We start from the raw sequence: 19250 nt of genomic DNA on the forward strand, positions 1-19250 counted from the left end.
TAGTGGCAAAATACCTGCCAGGTACTTGAGTTGCCAAACATGAATTCTCAGAATAACAGAAGAAAACAAATAACAGTAACAACAATATAAAACACAGTAAAAACCAAGTAAAAGAAACAATAGGGAAGTGTAAAAAATAATATAGAATTGATTAAAATGTTAAAAGTTGATAAAGGTAAAATTAATAAAAACAATAATAGTGAAGAAGGAGAGAAAGGGAGGAAAGAACAAAGAAAATTTTCAAACAAAGGAGAAAAATACATAAATCCAATTAAGGTGTAGAAGAAAACAGCTGTAAACAAAAATGAGAAATAAAATTAATAATAGAAGTTAAAATACATGGGGGAGAGGAAGCCAAAAGTTCCTTCTAGCCTGGTACTTGGGTTGAAGATTCTTTCCATAGCTTATGTGTGTCCCATCTAAAACCTGTTGTTTCCTGTCAGCTCACATTAAAAAAATTGAGTGGTATTCAAGCTGTGCTTTGTGTTTCTTACCAGGCAGGGTCAGGGAATGTTGTCTGTGACAGCATTGTATTCTCTCCACAATTTTTTTTTATGTGCAACCAGGTGTGTGGTGTATGTTGGAGCCTCCACAAACCCTTCTTGCTTTTAGCAGTTTTGTTATAGATTTATATGACAAAACATATAAATCTATGAACATGAATGATGTTCTACGTAACTTATTGGCTTTTGTAACACTGTGGTCGATACAATTTATGTGTATATAAATATGAATGGTTAATCATTTAAAAATCTAATTTTAATTCTTTTAATTATTTAATTTTTTGAATGTCAGTTTACTTATCCAGGGTGCTATGAAATAATAACTAACAAAATAGGGTTGATAAAATAAATACAATAAATGTAAATACAATAAATGAGAACTATTTCATATTGATAAGATTATTCATAACCCAAAGAAGTTTAACTTTGATGGACTGATGTTAAATTAGGGGGTTTTTTTTGTTTGTTTGTTTTAATTTGGGTGATTTTAGGAATGCCTGCCAGAGACAGATTTTATTTGTGATAATTAGAAATTTAATTCAGATTTCCTCTTTAATCTTTAAAAATCTTTGCAAAATTAAGCTTATATTGTAGTGAGTAAACTGTCTTCAAGATTATTTTTATCATTAAAAAGATAAAGTCATAATATAAAGTAAATACAGTCACAATACAAAACTTTCCCATCTTTTTTTAATATTTATTTTTTAGTGATAGGTGGACATAATATCTTTTATTTTAATATGGTGCTGAGGATCAAACCCATTGCTTCACACATGCCAGGCGAGTGCTCTACCACTGAGCCCCAGCCCCAGCCCTCCCATCTTTTTTAAGAATTGTGTGTTTGGAACAAAATCTTTTAAAATGTTTTTTTCTTCTTCCTCTTGGATATAGGGAATTTATTATTTATACTTGATAAATTGATATTGATAAATTCAGCATCCTGTAAATGAAGTACCAAGTATGCACCAAGTAACTAACTAACTAAAATGTGCTTGAATATGATTCTATTTAAAAAGATAAGGCAGATATCAGTTTTACAGTATCAATTTTCCAATTAGTAAATTAAATTTAATATGCCAATATAGTTATTTCATTTGTGTGGTTTTTTTGTTTTGTTTTGTTTTGAGGTACTGGGAATTCAACCCTTAGTTAATCTACACCTGAACTACATCCCTAGACCTTTGAAAAATGTATCAATCTCATTTTATTTATTTATTTACTTACTTACTTATTTATTTATGGATGGTACTAGGGGTTGAACCCAGGGGCACTATACCATGTAGCTATATCCCTGCCCCTTTTTATTTTTAGACTTTTAGTTTAAGACAGGCTCTCTCTAAGTTGCCCAGTCTTACCTTGAACTTGCTGTCCTCCTGCCTCAAACTTCCCATTAACTAGGATTGCAGGCATGTGCTACTAAGCCCAGCACCACCCTCCCCCCACCTTTTTTTCTTTTTAATTCTTTGAGACAGGGTCTTACTAAGCTGACCAAAGTGGCCTTAAACTTGTGATTCTCTTTCCTTAACTTGAGTAGCTGGAACTCTTACTGGCCCATTACTCTAAATGAAGGGCACACTTTTTTGACTTCTAGAAACTATTCTATTGTTATGTGCTCTTTCTTTTAAAAAAAAAATATATAGTATATTTTTGGGGCTGGGGTTGTGGCTAAGCAGTAGAGCTCTTGCCTAGCGTGTGTGAGGCTCTGGGTTCGATCCTCAGCACCACATAAAAATAAATAAATACAACAAAGGTATTGTGTCCAGCTACAACTAAAATAAATAAATAAATATTAAAAAATATATAGTATATTTTAAAGACTCTTCCCTCTTTTTATTTTTTCACTTTTTAAAAGCATAAGACAATAGGATTTATTCAAGTGGAGAGAAAAGAGACAGATCACTTGTAAGGTGAGAGGGACCCTATAGGAGTTGCTCCACTCTTTTCTTAAATATGATTTGAATTGGAGTTGATAATTAATGACAAGAAGTCTGTCAAATTATAATTATTTTTGGATTCATTCTTAGAGTCTTAATTTTGCAATTTTTTTAAACTTGAATATTTTACATTTAGACTGAAAAAAGTCATGTTTAATTATTCTCTGTATTCCAGATTGATTTTTGAATTACATTTCAGTTTCTTTAAATTATGTTGATTTTTAATGCAAGTTTTCAGCTAAACTACATTTGTTTTTCCTTATCAGTACCAGTGGTAAAATATACATGACCATATTTCAGGTAAAATCAACTAAAAAAGAGAGAAGTATTATGAAGGAGTAAGATGAAAAAGTAAATTTTTATTTCTTGATAATTATGTAGAACTTAGGAGTTTCTTACGTTCAGAGAAAACAGGTATGGATTATATCAAGGGGCATTTTAATTTACTGAAGAACATTCTGATGATAAAGAATATCAGAAATAGCCACAAGAGAAATATGATCTCTATACTTGGAGATTTTTAAGACAAAGGCAGCTAGCTGTATGTCTAGATATCACTAGTGTATGTTTAATTAGTCTTTAGTGCTCTCTTCTAGTACAAACTTAATGTTTTTTGTCTTTGTCTTCTCCTTCCCCAACACTCTTTCTTGTACTTATCATCTAGTTCATTAGATATTCAGATTTTTAAAAAATGTCTGAAGAAGTTTGGAGTTCCTATGTAAGAGGTTCCTTTAGAATATATGGTATAAGAATTTGAGGAGGAAAGAGAAAAACTATAATTTTTTTTCATTTTTCAAACAATGGTCAGATTAAATTTTATGTTTAGCATGAGATAGATAAAGAATAACTGTAAAATCTGTTGTTTCACAGGTACTGTGAGAATAGAGATGTTTCGAAATATGCAGAATGCAGAAATCATCAGAAAAATGACTGAAGAATTTGATGAGGTATAGCATTCCAATATTTATGCAGATTGCCTACTTATACTTTTAAATTGTTAACATGTTGATTATTTCAAGTTTTGTTTTGATTTGGTGTTTAGTGTAAGAGAAGATATATATTACTTATTTATATTAAATATCAATCCATACTACTAATTACAAAATTAATAGCTTTGGGGATTTGATTACATAGTGTGGAGGTAGCATTAAATAATGTCTGATTGATAAGGATAAGAAAATTAATATTATGAAGTAGAAGTTCATTCTTGACTTTTATTCTTGAAAACTTTCTCAAATTCCCAAATTTATAAATGCATCTCCAACACTTTTCTTCTGTGGAATGCTAGTCCCATTAAATGCTTTAGAGGAAAAAATGTTCAGAGGTCAAAGAAATCTGAACAGGGTTCCATATTATACCTTTCTTAGTATCAAAGCACATTTTAGTTTTTAAGATTCCTAGTGAAGAAAAATCGGCTTAACTTTATTTAACTCAGAATTTTCCAGTTATTTGAAACAGAATGTTCACTGCCATCCTATGTCTACTTGTGTGTATATGTGAAACTTAAAACTTCTGTTTTGGACATTCTACTTCAGGGTATTCTAATTTTCATTTAGAATACATGTTTTGTTTTTTTCTTCATAATCCCCTTTCCTATTTTCAGTGAAATATTGTCTCAAACAGTTTTTACATGGATTGTAAATGCTGAAACATTTTCAGTTTTACTTTTATATTTATGCTTTGGGGCACTGCTAATTGCAGTTTTAATATTCTTCCTTTTGATTTAAATATGATTTCTATTTTCTGGCAGATGTTCCTTTTTCTTGACTTTCAACAGAAAAGATTGCTTTTTTTACCCCCTCTTGGGTGTAAGCTTAGCCTTTTTTTTTTTTTTGTTATTGTTACTAATTTTCAGTTGAATAAAGTAGTACAAACGCACCATAAAACAAATACACTCAAACATATATAACATCTTGTATGTCTTTCTCATCAGTTGTTCACCTTCTCTAAAGCAAGCTCAGACCAAAAATATTTTACATGTGATTCTTTACAGAAATATTCTGCTAGTGTCTTTTCAACTATATTAGTACCATGTTAGGAACTAACATGTTAGGGACATTATGCTCCATTCATATGTATATCCATAATTCCTTGTTCTCGATTTTGTAATCCCAAAAGCCTTTGACATTGTAAAGTTTTTTTGTTTTCCCACTTAGGTAAGGTTATTTACAGTTTTGATTTCTGTTAGCCAGTGTAAGTTTATGTTCTTGATTTGGTACTAGTCAGATTTCTTTCTTGCAAATTCCTGAGTTAAACCTACGAAAAGGAAAGTTTTGGAAGTTTCAGTCCATGATCTGCTGACACTGTTATGTTTGGGCCTGTGGTATGGCAGCAGTGCATGGCAAAAGCGTTTATCTCATGTTGGGAGCAAAATAAAGAGGAAGAGGCTAACTTCCCCTTTAGGGGCATGCCTCCATGGACCTAAGAGCTCTGTCTAGGCCCCACCTCTTAAAAGATTCTACATCCTCCCAACAATACCAGTCTGGGAAACAAGCCTTTAAAACACGAACATATAGGAGACATTGCAAATACAAACTGTGTCAAATATTCCTGGAAATATTTAATTAGAAGGGCATGCCACAGATTGTGTTTGGATTGTGTTGGACTGTAAGGCATTTGAACTTACATGAAGTTAACTTTCTAAAACTAACAAACCTGGATTTTAATATATTACTGTTGGGCTTCTTTTCATCAAAAAAATAAATAAATAAATAAACTGGTTATTTCAAGAGCTTCTATGTACCAAACAGAAGGTAACAAAATCAAATTAAGGTGTAATTGGGAAGTTGCTTCATCAGCTGCCAGAATGATTGTACTACACTAGACTTGTATCAGAGTGATTCAGATCTCAAATTAAAATGTATTATGTATCTTGGACCTTAAGAATATTAACACTTGATGAAAAGATTATTACAAGTTTTTGAGATAATAGTTCCCAACCTTTGTTGCATATCTGGGTATCTTTAAAAAGTACTGGTACCTGTCTCTGCCACATCCCCAGATATTCTGATTAATTTGTAAAGTGTGTGATCTGGGCATGGGAATTTTTAAAAGTTCATCAGGATTCTAACAAGACATCAAAGTTTTAAATTACTGGTTTAAGGTAAATAAAAAGAAGAAAGCCAAAAATTAAGTTATTAAAACCCTTCACGTGTGAGAACAGATAGAGGGGGAAACAAATGAATATATTGTAAAAATGAATGTGATAACAAGAAATTGTTACTTTTGTTTATTTATTTTTGGTAGTTGGTATTGAACCTGGGGGCACTCTACCACTGAGCTATATCCCCAGCCCATTTTATTTCTTAATTTTGAGACAGGGAGGGTCTTACTACATTGCCAAGGCTGTCCTCAAACTTCTGATTCTCCGACTTCAGCCTCCCATAAATTTCTGGAATTACAGACCTGCACCACATCCAGCTCAAGAAAAAATCATTACTTTTGTAATAAGTTTAAACAACTAGAAGAAGATGAGAAATTCATGGAAATAAAGGTCATGATATGCCAATATGGTCATATATTCAGAATATAGTAAAAGGTAGTTAACTGTTACCAAAAGTGATAATCAATACAAATACATAGCAAATAAAATTATTTTAAAAGGATTTATTTCATTTCTCTAAATATTTTTTCCAATATTTGAGATAGTGATCTAATCAAAGATTGCTTTTTTAAAAAAAAATCATTTAAATCTTTTTCCTTTTTGGTTGTACAACTGTTTGGTTACACCAGGAATGTGTTCATTTAGAGCAGAATTATTTATTAGATTATCTTCTAAGGCCATCGATTTTATCTTCAATAATTTTACGAAAATATTATTCTTTTTTTTACTCTGTATATTCCAAGAACTTGGGTTTAAATACTTGTATATTACTAGATATACCATATTTGATTTTTTTCCCTTAAAAATACTTTTTTCATCATTTATTCCCCAGGGGATATGGGAGGTTATTTTTGGTACATCATATTTTATAGTAATGTTTTAAAAGATCTGAACTGTTAAATTCGAACAGTGGTTCTCAAAAGAGTAGTCATTATTAAAATATTATTGAAATAAATATATTATAGCAAAGTCAGGTGAAGGTGATCACCTAATCAAATACAGATAGATTTTACAGGAGGTGGTCTAAAAATCTATGTTATTGCCTGAGAAGTACACTAATGTTCCTATTCTTTATTACAAATAGCTTGTTAATAAACTTTTTTAAGCCCTACAAACTTGCACATAGCCAAAGTGCTAAGTAATTATATCAAACTAATTTAGAAATAAATTAATTCCCAGAGCATTCTATGGCTCTTCAGTTTATACCTAAGTATATTTGGTTCTTTTTGGAATCAGCCGTTGGAAGCTAAGGCAAAATATAATATTTGTTTTCCAGATTATTAGCATTATATTCATATATATAAACTTTTAGGTATGTTTTTCAAGATCAGCTAATATAGTTTTCATATATTTAAGTATGCCTTGTACATAAGGAAACATTTGTAACACATTTAATATATTCACTTAGTCCCTTTAATTATTTTTATAAATTGTAAGATTATGTGGTGATTTTCTATAATGATTACAAGTTACCCTTCAGCTTTTTTCTCTTCTCATTTGTTATCATATGTACTTCCCTAAATTTTTTTTATTTAAAGTAAGTATGGAACTTCCATATTTTTATTTATATGAACAGTTATTTAATCAAAGGGTTAAAATGTTAATAAGTATAAAAGTGGTTAAATAGCGCACAACCTCAAAAATGTAAAAGAAATGCTGCAGAGTGTAGAAGAAAGGTCACATTATTTGCATTCTCAAATACAGTCTCTTAAATTTTTTCATTTATACATTCTATCAAGAAAGCATTTTTCAGCCTTCGAAACATCTAATAGTGAAAATTTGGGATAAAGTTAATCTGACATATAAAGTTTCACTCCCCTCTTTGCCCTGTTGCCTACATTCTTCTCAAAGAGTAGCTAGATTTCTTATGGGAAGTATGCTTAAGTAACTGGTAATTATTTCACATTTTCCCTGTTGTGATCTATGTCTAATTTCAAAGTATCTGGTAAATTGAAATAAATAGATGAAAGGATTTATTTTCTTTCCACTCTTGGTAAATAGAAGACTGAGTGTGTAGTCCTCATGTGTTGTAAATAAGGTATAGTTTGCAGCATATATTGTTATTCATAGAATTAAGTGTATCTCTTATTGTATTAACATTATTCACATAAAAGTAATCTTTGAAGGTCAAAGAAGACAAAATGGATATTTTACATACTTTTTAAATTAAATATTTTATTTAAATGCCATAATTACATGTTTCAAAATATTATAGTCGTATCAGTGCAACCACATGCCATATTATTCACTTGTTGATTATAAATATTTAAGGTTTAGTTTCTGTTTTTTTCTCTGTGTTTAGTACTTTTGTATTTTGTGGGGAGATACAGAGTATAGACTATAAAATCATTGAACTTACATACGTAATTTACAGTAAGTGAATATATTAGTAAGGAGTGTCATTTCTACTGTCTACCGTCTTCAGTATTGAACTCATTACTCTTTCCCTTGGGATATCTGAAATATAATTTGTGTCTACCACAAAGATCTGAAACTTAGACCCAATGAGGGAATACTCAGCAATAATACCTTAACATGTTTAATAGTTATGAAACTTGCAAAATCCAGTGAGACACGAAAGGATGATTTAATTATGTAGGGTGTGAGGTCTTTACAAACTAGATTTTGCTTGCTTTCTTTCTATTATTACTATTATTATTATTATTATTATTATTATTATTATTATTATTATTTTGTAGAATCAGGAATTGGACCCAGGGCCTCACACATGCCTGACAAGCACTCTACCACTGAGCTACACCCCCAACCCTGAATATAGATATTTAAAGATGAATAAAAATTCACCTGAAAAACATGGAAGGAGTTTAATGAGGAGAGTTTAGAGCGCTTGAGGGGAAACAAAAATGAAGCTGAATCAAATCGTTAATAGTCTTGTGTACCACACTCAGGAGATTGGCTTTGATGTTAATAAATTAGCCATACTGTAAACATTGTTGTTCTCCTAAGTATACTAGACAGTGTTGTAGGTAAGTGCTGAAAAGTCAAAGATGGGAAAGCTATGTGATTTAAACATTATAAAAATCTTGTGGCGTTGACTTTTCAGTATTCTTAATTAGTATAACTGTGTTTGTATAGGACAAATTAAATCAAACTTCCTCTTATTTTAGAAGTATATAGTTTTACCACAATTAATCGAATTAATCTTTATGGATACTTTTTATTGGTAAATATATAATAAAACTTCAAAACAAAAGTTCAGTCAGTGTATTTTATTAGGCCCTTCAAATTTTGTTGTGTAAAAATATTTTTTCACTAGAGCCTCCCAAGGGTGAATAGAATATTATTTTGTTTCCTTAACACATGGTTCTTTTGCATTCTAACTTTTTGAGGCAGAATTAAAATGAAAACTGGTTTATGTAAATTCAACAGATGTGGTTTTACATCTTAAACTATGACTATTTTATTGTAATAATTTAGGAAACAGCACTCTAGAATTTGGATTTCAGGAACATGGTATCCTCAAAGATGTTAATGTGTATAATTCCAAAACATTTTTAATATGCCTGTTTTTCATATGAGTCACTTGATATATGCAAAGCAATATATAACATTTGTTTAGGATATGTGAGTATGCCCTTGACAAATTGAAGAACTCATTTATTGTCAATACTACCAAAATGATCAATGGACTCCCCTAGTTTATCCCAAAAGTATCAGTATCCCAATTTTTATTGTTGTTGGCTCCCCCCCCCCCCAATAAATCTAATGATAGATTGTTTCCTACTCTAAATGAAAGGTTTGTCAAGATTCATGGATGAGAGTAAAAGAAAAATGTTTGGTAGTATCTCATTTAACTAATTGATAACAGTTTTGGGCAAGACATTTAAAAGGAATGATATTGGCATTCATTGTTGCTTTGACTTTATATATTGATATTTCTTTTTAATTTTTTATTTTAATTTGTTATGTATTACAATTCATATTACACATATAGAGCACAATTTTTCATATCTCTGGTTCTATACAAAGTGTATTTACACCATTCGTGTCTTCATGCATGTACTTAGGGTAATGATGTCCATCTTATTCCACCATCTTTTTTACCCCTTTGTTCCCTTCTTTCTCTTTCCTCTATCTAAGGTTCGTCTAATCTTACCATGCTGCCCCTTCCAACCTCACAATGAATCAGCCTCCTTATATCAGAGAAAACATTTAGCATTTTTTTTGTGTGTGTGGCATTGGCTAACTTCACTTAGCATTATATTCTCCAACTCCATCCATTTACCTGCAAATACCATGATTTTATTCTCTTTTATTGTTGAGTAATATTCCATTGTGTATATATACCACATTTTCATTATCCATTCATCTACTGAAGGGGGGCATCTAGGTTGGTTCCAGAGTTTAGTTATTGTGAATTGTGCTGCAATAATATTGATGTGGTTGTGTCCCAGTAGTATGCTGTTTTGAAGTCCTTTGGGTATAGACCGAGGAATAGGATAGCTGGCTCTAAAGGTGGTACCATTCCCAGTTTTCCAAGGAATCCCCATACTGCTTTCCATATTGGCTGCACCATTTTGCAGCCCCACCAGCAATGTATGAGTGTGCCTTTTTCCCCACATCCTTGCCAACACTTACAGTTGTTTGTATTCTTAATAGTTGCCATTCTGACTGGAGTAAGATGAAATCTTAAAGTTTAGTTTTGATTTCATTTCTCTAATTGCTAGCGATGTTGAACTTTTTTTTAATATATTTGTTGATTGATTGTATATCACCTTCTGAGAAGTGTCTGTTCAGTTCCTCAGCCCGTTTATTGATTGGAGGATTATTGTTATTGTTGTTGTTGTTATTATTATTTGTTGTTGTTGTTTAGCTTTTTGAGTTCTTTATATCTGAAATGTAAGTGGTAAAAATTTGCTCCCAAGCTGTAGGCTCTCTGTCACCTCACTGATTGTTTCTTTTGCGTTTTTGTTTGAATCCATCCCATTTATTAATTCTTGATTTTAATTCTTGTGCTATAGGAGTCTTATTTAAGGAAGTAGGGGCCTAATCCAATATGTTGGAGATGGGGGCCTACTTTTTCTTCTTTTAGATGCAGGGTATCTGGTTAAATTACTAGTTCCTTGATCCACTTTGAATTGAGTTTTTTGCATGGTGAGAGAGAGGGGTTTAATTTTATTTTGTTGTGTATGGATTTCCAGTTTTCCTAGCAGCATACCATTTGTTGAAGAGGCTATCTTTTCTCCAGTATATGTTTTTGGCGCCTTTGTCTAATATAAGATAACTGTAATTATGTGGATTAGTCTCTGTGTCCTCTATTCTGTACTATTGGTCTACCAGTCTATTTTGGTGCCAACACCATGCTGTTTTTGTTACTGTTGCTCTGTAATATAGTTTAAGTTTTGGTATAGTGATGCCACTTGCTTCACTCTTTTTTCTAAGGATTGCTTTAGCTATTCTGGGTCTCTTATTTTTCCAGATGAATTTCATGACTGCTTTTTCTATTTCTATGAGGAGTATCATTGGGATTTTAAATATAATGCTTTTGGTAGTATGGTCATTTTAACAATATTAATTCTGCCTATCCTAGAACAAGGGAGATCTTTCCATCTTCTAAGGTCTTCTTTAATTTCTTTCTTTAGCGTTCTGTGAGAGGATTTATCACTGATATACAGAAATGCCTTTGATTTATGAATGTTGATTTTGTATCCTGTTTCTTTGTTGAATTCATTTACTAGTTCCTTAGTCTGCAGCTAAGGAAACAAATCACCAAAGTTGATGATTAAAGAATGAACATGAATAAAATATTTTTAGATATCCCTATCATCATTTTTAGAATCATATTGAAAATAGTATTCTTGTGGTGACTTATTCATTTGATCAATAAATATTTGAATGTCTTTTTCATTCCAAGCGTTGAGGATATAACACTTGAATGCACTAGACACAAACCCCTGCCCTTGCAAAATTTTCATTTTAGTTAAGAGGAGAAAGCCAAAGAATAAACACCTAGGCAAAATACTGTAGTATGATAGATGGCAATAAATACTGTGCAGAAAAATAAAATCAGTAAGAGATTGACCCAAAAGGAATCATTTAACATAGTACATTCAAGTTTTTTCCAGTACATACATGATAAATTAGGTCTAATTTATAAATTAGGTATAGTAAGAGACTGATAATAATAACAAATAATAAAGTAATTATACAAAAATACCATAATAAAAGTTATGTGAATGTGGTCTCTCTTTCCTCTTCACTGCCATGAGGCAGATCTTGAATACAACATGGATATTCTAGATAAATGGATGTCTTATGTGCTGGGTAGTGGAATGGTATAATATTTCATCACACTACTCACAGCAACAATTTAAAACTTAGGAATTGTTTGTTTCTGTATTTTCCCATTAATATTTTCAGACTGAGGTTTACCAAGGTTGACTAAAACCGTGGAAAGCAAACCCACAGATTTGGGTAGGGGATACTGTGTATCTTTGGGTAAATGTGTTGAAATTAGATAGCTAAAAGCATGTCACTAAAAATAGGACAGCATTATCCATTAGCTGGTTTTAAAAGCAATTCTCTCGGATTTGCTCCTAGAGAATGTTTTATCTTATTAGATATCTATAGTTTGTGACCAAATATAGTTCTCAAATATCTGTAAGGAGACTGTTCTTTGCTATTTCAAATTCTGATAGATCATTGTTGGTTGTTATTAAAAAATCACATACTTAAAGATTGAGCAGTCAGTTCTTTCTACCTCTGCTAGTTACATACGTTCAACCATGCAGTGGACCTCTTAGGAGATTATCCTTTTCTGAAGCTCTAAATCTAATTTTGTTGCTGACTCTTCAAACTTGGCACTGTTTTCTTGTTTATTTGTTTGTTCTTTCTTTCCCTATCAGGGCTCCTTTGAAACATCTGTTTCATAAGTAGGTTGTCTCTCTAGTTGACAACAGAACTTCATTTGCCCCTCTGTTGAAAGAAAAATCACCAGACAAACCTCTGTCCTCCAGATTTCCTTTAGTAAACCAAGTGAAGCGCAGTGTATGGACTTTACAATACCAGAACCAGAAAACTAAACTCTAGGATCTAGAACAAATTCTTTATTTTTCTACAGGTCTTATTTCTCTTATTATGCCTATTAGTAATCACCAGTGCATGGATATAAACTTCTTAATGTGCAAAGTATATACCATATAAATGTACAATATATTTTGTGACACAGATTTTCTACCTGTATTTTCTTAACATACTTCAATGAATTGCTTTTTTTCTAGACTTTTTTTGTTAACTCTGTTATTAGTCTTTACATTTATTTATTGAATAATTATTTGTTCAAATATTATAAGGCTTTGCTCAAAGATCTTAAATATTAGTTTTTGGATAAAGCTTTTAGATTACTTGATTATTATCTCTATTTTAATTTCCTTATTAGTTACCTTAGCTTCCCTGAAAAAAAGATGCTACTTATTTTTCAATGTCCCTTGCCCTTCATTAACTAGACAGTTTTTAAAATGTGGCATGCCTAAGAGCTACTATTAAAGAAATTTTTTACCTGAATGCAGGAGATTTTCTTTTCCCAAAATGTTTTTCCTCTTGATAATATTTGTACTAGGTTTAAAAGCAAAAAGGAACAAAATGCTATACATTTTCACTCTAGACAGTAGTAGAACTGGATTTGTTTTGTTATAACAGGTTTCAGATTTCTCTAATGGTGTAGTGCTCTTGCCTTGTTATATCTTGCCTAAGGATATCAGAAGGTTTTTTTTCTTTGTGTTCCTGCTCCATCCTTGTAGACCTCTGCCATCTCTATACCCAGTGCCACAGAGGAAATCTCTCATCACATTCTTAAGCCTTTACCAGTGGTAGACTGGTATTCCTAGTCCTACCTAAGATTTAACCATACCCTTTGTGCCTGCAGCCACTGAGGGACCTGTCCAGCTTTCTTCTTTCTTTTTGTAGCAGCCAATCTCCTCCTTATATCTGTAGATTGGACTTGATTGGGAGTTTCCTATTCCTTTCCTAGTGCTAGCAGACCTTTGATATTGGCATAGATTTCAGAACCCAAGACTGTTTTGCTTCTGATTTACAAGAAGTGAGTTTAAATTTACTCTTATCCCAACCACAATGGATCTTTGCTAGTGCTATGCAAATAATTCAATTTGCTGTTCTTCCCTTCACTAGATTAAGGCTTTCTGATAAAAAGGAAAGTTCTGAAAAGGGAGCTGGGATTCTTACCTTTTTCTTAGACATTGAAGATTATTCCCTCCTGGCTTTTCTCCCTAGAGAGAGGTTCTCTGTTTTCTTTCTGTGTGCCCAGGTTTGGTTGTGAATACAAGGTTATAGAAAAAGAATTTTAAGTGAGTGCAAACTTCCCTTGTTATTCTACATTGACAAGCTAGCACACACTTGATATTGGACAGTTAATGAAATTTTTAGTTGATTTCTCTTACCTGCTTAAGTAATGGTCATCTTTCTGCCTTGTGAATTTTTCTTTCTGTATGTAAGTGTTTTAGATTATAGAGAGAAACCACTTAAAAGTTGGTTCAACTTTCAGTTTTGTACTTTAAGCAGGTGATACAATCTAATGATATCAAGAGCTCATAATAGTTTTTTTCTTAGAAAAGTTAATAAATTCACTCTGCAAAATAGAATTAAGATTAAGTTTATAGTAAAATTGGAATAAATGATGTAGGTATTTCAGATGTGAAAGATTAGTTTTGGGTTCTTCAATGAAATGCTCATCCTTTTGTAATTCTTAAATATTCTACTTAAAAATATTGGAATATGTTTTGTGATATAAGTATCATTATTACTTTGATCTAAATTCAATGGCAAATAACCTTTGTAAGTCTAAACATTAATGTTTTGGGTTTTCTTGAACAAAGATTCAAATACTACATACTAAAATCTATTATTTTGAATGAAACATTTAGAATAATAAAGTAGATGATGGTTTTAAAGTACTAATTTTGAGCACTTAAATATTTTGTCATGGCAGTATAAAATAATAATAATAATAACAACAACGACAACAAAGCAATCAGTATATTTAGGAAATTAACCTCTTATTTTTGCCCCAAAGTGCTCTGAAAAAGAGGATGCCTACTTATGTTGTAGCGGGGAGAAAAATTTGTAGCTGTGTGTGGTGGTGCATGCACACAGGAACCTGTAATCCCAGCAGCTCAGGAGGGTGAGGCAGGAAGATCATGAGTTCAAAGCCAGCCTTAGCAACTTAGTGAGGCCCTAAGCAACTTAGCTCTGTCTCTAAATAAAATATAAATAATAAAATATAAAATCCAGTGGGGCTTAACCCAGTGGCTTAACCACTGGATTCAATTCCTGGTACCAAAAAATGGAGGGGTGGGGACCTTTGATCAATATACTATCATGTCATACTTACTATTCTTTTTATACTTTTTAGGACAGTGGTGATTATCCCCTTACCATGCCTGGACCACAGTGGAAAAAGTTTCGATCAAATTTTTGTGAATTTATTGGAGTCCTGATTCGACAGTGTCAATATAGCATAATTTATGATGAGTATATGATGGATACAGTAATATCCCTTTTGACTGGTTTGTCAGACTCCCAAGTCAGAGCTTTTAGGCATACAAGTACCCTTGCTGGTAAGTAACCAACATGTTCTTTCTTTTCCATTTGGTTTGTTAAGTATATTTTATTTCAGTTAAGCTTTCTTTAGAGCAAATATTAATTTAATGACAGTGTTCTGGAAAATAACACTTCCTGCCAAATTCATCTCAGTGATTTGTGTTATCTGTTAGGGTAAAGTTAAGCCTATTTCCTTAACCGGCATCTGATAACCTTAAAAATAAAAATGTGTCAGTAAATGTCTTTCTGAATGTGTTTTCCTACATCTTTATTTTACAACCAAAACATTTTAAGAGGTAACTATGCCATATTCTTTGGTAAACCCAATTAATGATAGTGGAAATTCCAAATTGGCACTGTTTTTTCCTCCACTTAATTACATTGCTTTATGGCTTATTGTTTTATTGCAAACTTAAGTTTGGAAATATTTATTTGTTTATATATTTTAAATAATTCTAGATATTCTTTCTGTAACTAATGCTTTGCTAACTTAAACCTATCTAGACCTAATGTCTCTAATATCAGTTCATTCAGGTACACTACAGATAATCTGAAGAACTGATAAAAGTTTTTACCTTTGCTTTCTTCATTTAGAATTATTATTAACTTGTCAGCCAAGTATATTCATTTTTTTTTGTTTTCCCACAAGATAATTTTATTAATTGAGTAATTGTCTGTTTTGCCTCTACTACTTTAACTGTGCTTACCTAAAATGACTGTTCCTTTTCATTCATGTATGGAATGTGCATGTGAGTGCACATGTGTGTATATATAAACATATTTCAATATTCCCAACTTACATCTTTTTGTAGCAGTAACTTTGTGTATCTTCCATCTTAATTTTTACCATGACAAACCAGATTTAGGTTAATTAAATACATTTCATCTTGCGTTTAAATTTTAGTATTTCATTTATTTAAAACATTGTTTCTCAAACCTCAGCATGCATAAGAATCATCTAAAGACATGTAGAAACAGATTATTGGGCCTCACCCTCAGGATTTAACAAGTTTCTAGATTGTGTTGATCCTGGTGGTTTGGGAACTATACACTACAAATGCCTGATTAAATATTGTGTTGTTTTCTGGCTTGACCTATTACCCAATTCCAGTATGATAATATTATCCGGAGTTATTTGAGATATTCCATTCATTTTTTCCAATTTTCTTTTTATTTATTTTTTTGCTCTATACAGCTATGATTAGTGTTCTACAGTTTTATGCCAAACAAATATGAAACGGTTTATTTTCTTTTACCATTGTCTTTTTTCTCATTGTTAAGAGGAGAGGGAGATGTTTTACCTAGTGTTATCTTTATATAAAAGGTAAAATAGAAATATCATTTATTGTTAAATATTTCTGTATAGAACATAAAGCAAACACAGTTTATTCTGTTTTGAAAATATCCTCTTCTTCATTATTAGGAAGAGAAATGTTTTTTACGTAGTTATATATTTTTTAAAATATAATTAAAATGTTTATTCAGTAAGTTGTGTGATACTACACATTGCTTTCTAATTTCATGGCCTTTAATATCTTCTGCATATGTCTGCTTTTTCTTTTATTTTGTTTTCTATTTCCTTTTTATCTTACTTCTCTCTGTGTACAGTAATGCCCATTTACCTGGTTGTCAGATGCATAAAGACTTCAGTGATTTGAAATATCCACAACTTAAACATAAGGTAGAAATTGCTTCTAAATAGCCAAAGTTGCTGTCATAAAAAATTAATGCACTTGCCTTCAAAAAGAAGTTACTATCTATTTTCTTAAAGCCAGGAGAGAAGGAGAAGCAACAAATTGAAGATTAACCTTAGATACTATTCTGCTGGTAGTGTTTTGAAATGACAATCCACAAAAAAGACAGAAAAGTTAGTTTATAAATCTTATGTTTCAGAGCAATCTGGGGCTCTTCTTTAGCAGTAGACTACCTCTCTTGAATCCAGAAACCTTTGTGCCACGTAACTCTATTTAAGAACAGAAGTTGGGCACCTTAGTGCATGCCTCTAATCCCAGTGACTTGGCCGGCCTGAAGCAAGAGGATGGAAAGTTCAAGGCCAGCCCAGACACTTAATAAGATCCTGTCTCAAAATAAAAAGGATGAGTATGTAGCTCAGTGGTAAAGCACCCTTGGGTTCTAGTCCCTAGTACTGAGGGGTAAAAAAGGGAAAAGAGAAAGAGTACTGTATTATAGAAATATGTAGGATATTTTCACTTTTAAAATATTGACTTGGGACTAGGGATATATATTTCAATGGTAGAGGGCATGGTTAGGCACAATTCCCTGTCTTCAGTTCCAGAACCAAAAATAGCATGTTGTCTTAATTCTTTGAACAACACACTTTAATTCATTTGCATTTGTCCTTTGATGCCATGTAAATGATGTATTTCTGTATTTTAACTGCATTTATTATGATGATTCATTTTAGTTCTTCTTTCTGTTGACTCATTTTCACTATCCCTTTGGTTGCTTATATCTGCTAATTTTGTATATTTTCATTATGGCTTTTCTTCTGTTTAAGTTGAGTAGCTTCCTTCTAGTTCTTTGTTGTCTCTTCTCCCATTATTTACTTGTGTTCATGATAGCTCTTAAAACTGCTTTATGAATGCCTTTTTGTTTTCACCCAAACTCTTTTTAATTTCATCATGTAGATTATTTGCATTTGAAATTGTTTTTCAAAATCAAATATTGAAAAGTGGAAGTTATCAACATTGTTTATACTGATTTTTTCAAACTTAGAACCTATTTTTCAGTCATTCTCTAAATTTGTTTCAAAATAGTACTATAATTCCCATATGTCTATATTAATCATCATATCTTCTAAAGCTCAGTTGAATAAAATGTGTGAGACATATCAATCACCTTTCTTTCAACAAAGCACAGAGGGATTGCTGAGAACTTAATTCTAGGTTGGACAATAATTATCCATATTGTCAAGGATTTTTTGTTCTCATCTTTGCCCTCTTTTTTTGTGGTATGTATTGAGGCATAGATTAAAAGATAATCATTTTTATTCACTTTGCAGGACAAGTCTTGGGGACTAGATAAAATGGGCAGGAACATTTAATCCTCTGCTTCAAAGACTATGTGCATGGACAGTTACAAGGCAGTTATGGCCAGATATGATTATCGGCTTTGGAATAAAATGCTCCTTGACATTGCTTATATCTTAGCTGAGAAGAGAGACAATCAGGTTAGTTATTTTGTAGGGTACAGATGTGATGAGTTCCATAGCTTCATAAGTTACTAGAGTGGTCTTACCAGTAGTACTTTTAATCTGTTTTCCAAATATCCCACTTTCTTATTATGAATTAACTAATGTGTCCCTATTATCAGTGTTTATGCATTGCGTTAAACTGTATATTTTACTACATTTTTGTTAAAAGTTTTCAACATTCTGTAGTTCTTCAGGTCTGTTTATCCCAGTTTATAAGTATTCTAACTTTTCATTGGAGGTAAACTCTTTTTGGAGTACTTTTATTATTAAATTGAAACAGGCTGTTAACAGTTACATTTTATTTCCTACTTTCCTTATTTTTCTTTTCTATTAATTGAAAATTTAAAGCGTAGTGTTTTATTTACTTGACCCGTTTAATAAAGAAGGCTCACATTGCAGTACAGTTTTTATTGACTCTTAATCCTGAGAACTAAGTACCCTTATAATAGCTCTCAGTTGGACATATTAGAACAGTTTGTGGATTTAACTTATCTAAGAAACATTTTGTTACACTTATTCTGGTGGATTTATAGTCTGAGACTGGGAATATTTTTCCCCAATTTGATGAAGTTTTTATACTTTAGGAGAAAGTTTTTTTTTTTTTAAACATGGTCATGAATAAATAGGACTCTCTTTGATTTAGCACTTTGTTTGGAATTATGAAAATAATGATTTCTTCCAAGAATCTTTTTCAGAATTACAGTTATCTCATTTTTAAGCAATTGTTTTTAAACTGTATGCCAATACTTCAGAACTTGTTCACTTCAAATTTTTGTTAGATGGCAGTTTTCAGAATGAGCAACATTGATTTAACTTTATTTTTCATTATTTTCTCATCTATGTAATTTTCTAATGATGTTGCAGATAATATTAATCTAATACTGGCTACCTCTCACTTTTAAGGTGAAGATGCTTTTTTG

General features: G+C 31.5%; 1 protein-coding gene across 4 annotated transcripts in view; it reads left to right on the forward strand.

The window, feature by feature from the left end:
- Stag1 (STAG1 cohesin complex component) overlaps positions 1 to 19250 on the forward strand; it is a 373003-nt gene that overhangs the window by 207559 nt on the left and 146194 nt on the right. For all 4 annotated transcript variants that reach the window (XM_071615631.1, XM_027933685.3, XM_071615633.1 and 1 more), the window contains 2 exons: positions 3308 to 3384; positions 14929 to 15133. In XM_071615631.1, coding sequence (XP_071471732.1) covers positions 3308 to 3384; positions 14929 to 15133 — 282 coding nt within the window. The remainder of the gene's footprint in view (positions 1 to 3307; positions 3385 to 14928; positions 15134 to 19250) is intronic.

Source organism: Marmota flaviventris, chromosome 8 (assembly GCF_047511675.1).
Source record: "Marmota flaviventris isolate mMarFla1 chromosome 8, mMarFla1.hap1, whole genome shotgun sequence".
NCBI lineage: Eukaryota > Metazoa > Chordata > Mammalia > Rodentia > Sciuridae > Marmota > Marmota flaviventris.